Source organism: Saccoglossus kowalevskii, chromosome 9, assembly GCF_978046115.1.
Source record: "Saccoglossus kowalevskii chromosome 9, keSacKowa6.1, whole genome shotgun sequence".
Classification (NCBI taxonomy): domain Eukaryota; kingdom Metazoa; phylum Hemichordata; class Enteropneusta; family Harrimaniidae; genus Saccoglossus; species Saccoglossus kowalevskii.
Window position 1 is genome coordinate 25,046,007 of NC_140649.1, and position 6,431 is coordinate 25,052,437.

The window sequence follows — 6,431 nt, forward strand, 5'->3', positions numbered from 1 at the left end:
AAAGCAACTTGCCTTCATGCTTTGATATTTTGTGTACATGGGTGCACGTCTATCAGATTTGTTAATTTTGTGATGAATTTTAGTAAATGTTTTTTTTTTGTGTGCTATTTTTGACTTCTCCTTGAATACAGCTGGTCCAAAATATTTCATTTTTAAAACAGCATACGTTTTATAGCTATCCTATAGGCTGGTTGTCCAGAGATTTTATGCAAAAGATGCTGTGACAGTGCAATGTACACTCACAACAACGCTTATTATATATTGCCTGAAAGCTTCACATTAAAAGAATTTCGAAATGAATCAATATTTCAAAAGTTGTATTTGTTTATTAAATTGTGTGATTTTTATTAACAGCATGTTGGATGTGACAGAATTCTTGGCTCTGAGGTCGTTGAAGATCGATGTCGTGTTTGTGGTGGCGATGGTAGTACGTGTGAAACTATTTTGGGTACATTTACTGATGACCTACCTCGAGGATCTTACCAACAGGTTATTACAATCCCGAAAGGTGTCGTTCATATTGAAATCGCAGAAGTTGCAGTTTCTAGAAACTATCTTGGTATTAATTTTATGTTTTTATTATTATTTATAATAAATAAGTGTAATCAATGAATTTATCTTGATGCTTTGTTTGCTGGCATTCCGCTGGCCATGGCTCCTTTGCGGCTTTTAACTGTAGCCCAAGTAGTGCGCCCTCTAAGTCGATGTGATGCAGAAAGATTTGTTGCAATAAAACTAATAATTATATCATATGCTAATAATTCACTGATGCAACAAAAATTACATACATGGATATAGTGATCTTGAAAACATCTATAATTACTGAATTATAGAAAATTTGGTAAGATGAAATTCCCTTATTTATAAACAAAAAACTGAAATACTTTATTTAAGCTGGAATTAATTTTCGCTTAAAAACGCTTTTTGGGTGTTTAGTATGGAATTTATTTTCACTGATTTTTGATGAGTTGAATGTGAGACATAGAAAAAAAAGTATATTCGCTGGATTTTATTTTCACTAAAGCATCCCTTCAGCGAAAATAAATTCCAAGCGAAAATAAAATATTCTACAGTAAGTGTGTACCTCAAGTCACCTAATATAGTAGCCACATAGAATTTTATTTTGTTCTTGGCAATCTCAGCTCTAACTTGACTTTGGGAAATTCCATTTTGACTTAGAGGGTACAGCCCATGACACAGACTATTAACCCATGTCCTGACAGCCACATCTACTTACACTGACTTGACCACTGCCTTGTCCTATGTTACTAGAAATTGACTACTTATAATTACAACAATATTATACTTAACAAACAATGTAATTTGTATACAATGAATGTAATTTACATGCATTTGTATATTTGTATATTACTGTGGGTCCCATATTTAAAACATGGCATGATGACCACACTTCAATTTGGGCAAAGCAACAAATTAATAAGTTAAAAAAAACTGATCGTTATTTAGATAACCAGAAAGCTGGCTGAATTTGTTGAAAAGCAAGGACAGCTCGTTGAAGTAATAGTTTATTTTTTTCTTTGTATTTTCTGTGAACTATAGCACTGAAAAAATCAATAAATGATGATTATTATATAAACGGTCAATGGACCATTGATTGGCCACGGTCATATGATGTAGCTGGCACTGTATTTTCTTATGAAAGACCAAATGAAGAAGCAGAAAAACTATCAGCCCTGGGACCAACTAATGAAGACCTCATAGTAATGGTAAGTACTTGTTAAACTAACTCAGAATTTAAAGCGCGTTGGTCGTCGCATAGCGTGTGTTTGAATTTCATGTAAATAAACAATGTATTTTGCACGTGTTGTGTACGTCGCTATATGAGTCCCATATTAAACAGGACGCGGCGCGACGACTGTCTCCCTTTAAAGAAAGTGAAATTTACCTATTAAAGTTTTAAAAAATGTTTAAATCTGTAAAGCATGTTTTTATTTATATTATTTTTTTTTACACCAGTTATTGTTACAAGAAAGTAATCTTGGAGTAAGCTACAAATATAATATACCAGTCACAAGAAGTGGTAGTGGTGATGATGAAATTCGCTTCTCATGGAAACAGCATCCATGGTCGAGTTGTTCAACAACATGTGCTGGAGGTGAGATAAACTCAATAAAAAAACAAATCACACAATGCATTGCAATATTAAGTGATAAATTGTAGTTTCTGTAGTTGATATTATCACATGGCATTTATGCTGCTTTCTGATTGGTCAATATATGTGTTGCCCAATAATGTCGTAACTGGCAGCCATATTTTTTTCAAGGTTTATTACCAATTTCTCTGACACTTTAACCAGATTGGGTTGGTACAAAGGCTGTATTCTAATTTGTTTTAGGTTTCAATTCAATCCAATCTTTTCCCCTTAGCCAACTAAAACACTGAAACTATTACTCATAATCTTCAATTTTAGGCACCTCAACTCGCCAGCTCACATGCGTTCGAAGTGATGATGGTTCCGACGTGCCGTCTTCTCACTGTGATCAAAATACAAGACCAAGAGTAAGCCTGGAACGGGAATGCAACACAGAGCCATGTCCACCAGAGTAAGATATTTTGTATATTCTTTACTATCTTTTCCACACGTATCACAACGTACCCCTTTGTGAGTATTATTGGTTGCTACTAAGAATAGTATGAGATAAATAAAACCTGGTGTTTTTTTTCTCAGTCAATAATTTGCATTAGGATTTTTAGAAATATAAATTTATCTTGCATTTTTCCAATTATCTCACAATGCATGCGTCTTTTCTTCGGGAGATCCTCATCACGTACCTTCGTCTTATAAATTATTCGATGTAGGTATGTATCAGTTGTCTATTTCAAGTAGTAGTACATAATACCTAAGTGATGAAAAACTATTTTAGAATTATAAATTATCATCAAGGAAAGCTCAATACTAATAGTTTGATCTCAAGATTTAAGATAATGGTTTTCTGTAAAATACTTTATTTTCGCTCTGAATTAATTTTCACTATTTTTCGCTGAAGGAATGATTCAGTGAAAATAAAATGCAGCAAATATACCTTTTTTTTCGTATATTTCACATTCAGCTTTTCAAAAATCAGTGAAAAAAATTCAATACGAAACACACGAAAAGTCTTTTCAGCGAAAATTAATTCCAGCTAAAATTGCAGTATGGGTAATCAATACTTACTAACATAGCAATGAGTCTGTGAGTACAGTAGTGTAAAGTGCCATGACCTCTGTGACACACTTTTCAATTTAACAATGTAGGTGGTTCATAACAGAATGGTCCCCATGTAGTAGAACATGTGGTGGCGGCTTCAAAACACGAACTGTGGCCTGCATCAGTAGAAGTGGACGGAATGAACAGGAAACGTTGTCTGATGAAGAGTGTTTTACTCATAAACCGGAATTTAAACGGAATTGTGGTGAAAAAGAATGCCCACCCATGTGGGTGCCGGATGCATGGGGAGAGGTGAGGTCTTATTTTCTCGCATATGCTCATTATATGTTTATTTTGTCTCAGTATATTTACATTGGTTACAAGATCTATAACAAAAAATAGTGAAAACACTGGTGATTATAGTACTTATAGTCTGAGGAGCAGGATTTTTTGAAATATCAGTTGTGTTGGCATTTTGCGTCAAAAGTTAGCATGCAAGTATGTGAGGATAAGAGCTACGAGATCATAGTCAACTTCAATAGCTTGTGTTGTGTTCAAATTTGAAAATTGTCCAAAAAAAAGAAAAGTTCATTTGAAGTATAAAATTGGTTGCTATTTCAAACTTCCTGTTGGGTGGGACTCACAACACATGCATATAAAGTAACATAAACCACTTCAGTTTTGCGAGAGTCTACTTTACCCAAGTCAGTGAAAATTTCTTTCGACACAAAATTGTTTCTTCTCAAATGCCATAAAATTATGAAAATTAAGTGATTATTTATCAACACACTGTCCCATTAATATGAAAAAAAAAAAGTTAAAAAGCTTCTCCTTATTGTGTTGCAGTGTGTACCGAGCTGTGGACCAGGTGAAAAAACTCGCAATGTTGAATGTATGAGCAGCGATATGCAACAAATATTTCATCCCCAGGCATGTAGCTCTATTCCAAGACTACCCACTAAAACACCTTGTAACAGTGGCAGATGTCCACCACCGAAGTGGGAAACCGGCGAATGGGGCAAGGTAAGATTTATTTTTTCTACAGTACATTATTGTACCGTTGTGCCAGGCGACAGTTACGGACATTCAATGTCACTGTTGTCTCTCCTGACTTTTTTTTGATGTGCAAATTGCAAGTGCTAGTGCTGACACATTGTGCATTTTTGCCACAGAAGTCGTATTCATGTTTCTCTATCAAATGGCAATTTAATGTGCTATCCTGGTGTAAACCAGGCTCGGTCGAACACAAGCACCTGCAGACCTTAACCAAGGTTCCCCCAAAGTCGCAGTGAAAGTTAATGAATGAATCTCGACCTTCCCATTGTACCGTTTCTACTCAGGTTTATTACTGAGGTGTCTCCCAAGTTCAAGTTTTAAATATTTTATCTTTTCCTTGTTGCAGTGTTCTGCTGAGTGTGGTAAAGGCCAACAAGTTCGAAGTGTTGAATGTCGTGCATACACTGGTCTACCATCTAGTGAATGCCATGCAAACTTAATGCCACCTCAGATACAAGAGTGTGAAGCGCCGTGTGAACCAGTCGATAAAACCAATGACGGTGAGTTTAGAATTCCTATACTAACTGCAATTTCTGTTTCTCTGTGTCAGTATAAAAACAGTTTGTTTTAATTAATGCTATGGGCCCCAAATTCATCATAGCCACTCAGGGACAAAATCAAAATTTTAACGTAGGATAAAAACCTTACTTCCTCAATTTTTTTGTTTTTTTTCTTGTTCTACAAAAATATAAACACACAAGGAAGCATTTGGTATGATACCAAATAAACTTCTTTTTAAAAGCTGAAGCTGTGATGTTGAATTCTCTAATTTTAGTGGATATCGGTGTCTCATTTTTGGTAAAAACTAATATTTTTAACTTCTTCATTAGCAGACCATAGTTATTTTGATAGCCATGTCCCCATGTAATGAACGTAATGAGAAATATAATAACACCTTCCTAATACATTTTTTTAATCTACAGAATGCGAAGACGCCAACAAAGTTGCCTACTGCCCTCTAGTGTTGAAGTTTGAATTCTGCATCCGCCCATATTTCCGCCAGATGTGTTGTAAGACTTGTACATTGGCTGGTCAGTAAGGGACGACGTCAATAGATCGATGTCGAATAAAAAACTTATTTCCTTTAGTTTGGGGGTGGGGGGTTTTGACCTCAAAACGTTTCCATCCCAGGGGGGGTTGGAAAAAAACTAAAGGAATTAAGTTTTTTATCCGACATCGGTCTTTTGACGTCGTCCCTAACTACAACAAAATCAAATGCATTTAACTGTGCCAGCAATAACTTAACGTTACATCTGGACACCAGTCTGGGCATAAGTTCTCCAAAATTCAACCAATTCACTTGATTTTCTGTGAGATTTTTGTTACAACCAGAAATAAACACATTCTTATTAATGAACAGCAACACATTTTGTTTTCTGAATAACTACAGGGCACTGTAGACGCAAAGTTCAACATTTGCGTCATAATTCTAGATGTGACAATACAGGACTCAACAATACCGTGCTTCATAGGATGTGAACTCCAGTTCAGTGCTTGCCATGTTCAGTAACCAAGTCCGAATACAGCGTTGTCCCCTTTGTTCTTGACATTAAACTCGTTTTTACCTTGCCCGTACCATCAAAGATGGAAGGGAAAGGTATATTAAGGGAAAGATTTTGTCCGGCGTTGTCATCGTTAATAATTGTTATTGTGTGCATAATAATTTTACTAATTCTATTCCAAACTTCATCAAACTTGGTCACCTTATTCATCAGTATAATGTCTTCCCTGAGTTTGAACAACAGATGTCCTGTATGAAAATATCATGCAAAAATTGAGAAAATCTGATAAAATATTTTGACTGTTTCTACTTGACTGATCACTGGTGATACACATCAAAGGTCACTGATCTCAGTGGAAATATGCATTGTTGTATGTGTTCAATGAAGCAAATGATTTATCTTGTAATAATATCCTTGGTAATGTATCCCAGAATCCCATACTGGGTTTCAAAACCAACTCATGGAGAGAGGCTCTGTGCATGTCTGGCTGAGAAGCGGACGTGTCTGATGGCAGCTCCGTAAATATTACAAAACTTCGGTAGTGTGGAGAAGAAGATTGATTTAAATCATAACTAAAGCAGTGCGAAATACTATTATATTCAATACGGTGAACCAATAAATGGGAAAGAAGCGCGGTCGGCAAAATAGGACACCAGTGTCTACAAGCAGTGAGTGCAGTCCAAACGAGAAACGTGGCAAGATGGCGGATACCAGTGTGGACAAAG

General features: G+C 35.7%; 1 protein-coding gene across 5 annotated transcripts in view; it reads left to right on the plus strand.

Moving 5' to 3' along the window:
* Positions 1-5,567, plus strand: part of LOC100375627 (A disintegrin and metalloproteinase with thrombospondin motifs 6) — a 65,380-nt gene extending 59,813 nt beyond the window's left edge. For all 5 annotated transcript variants that reach the window (XM_085503330.1, XM_085503332.1, XM_085503333.1 and 2 more), the window contains 8 exons: positions 355-559; positions 1,561-1,727; positions 1,978-2,116; positions 2,432-2,564; positions 3,256-3,460; positions 3,995-4,171; positions 4,551-4,704; positions 5,128-5,567. In XM_085503330.1, coding sequence (XP_085359456.1) covers positions 355-559; positions 1,561-1,727; positions 1,978-2,116; positions 2,432-2,564; positions 3,256-3,460; positions 3,995-4,171; positions 4,551-4,704; positions 5,128-5,243 — 1,296 coding nt within the window. In that variant the 3' untranslated portion in view covers positions 5,244-5,567. The remainder of the gene's footprint in view (positions 1-354; positions 560-1,560; positions 1,728-1,977; positions 2,117-2,431; positions 2,565-3,255; positions 3,461-3,994; positions 4,172-4,550; positions 4,705-5,127) is intronic.
* Positions 5,568-6,431: the final 864 nt, after the last annotated feature.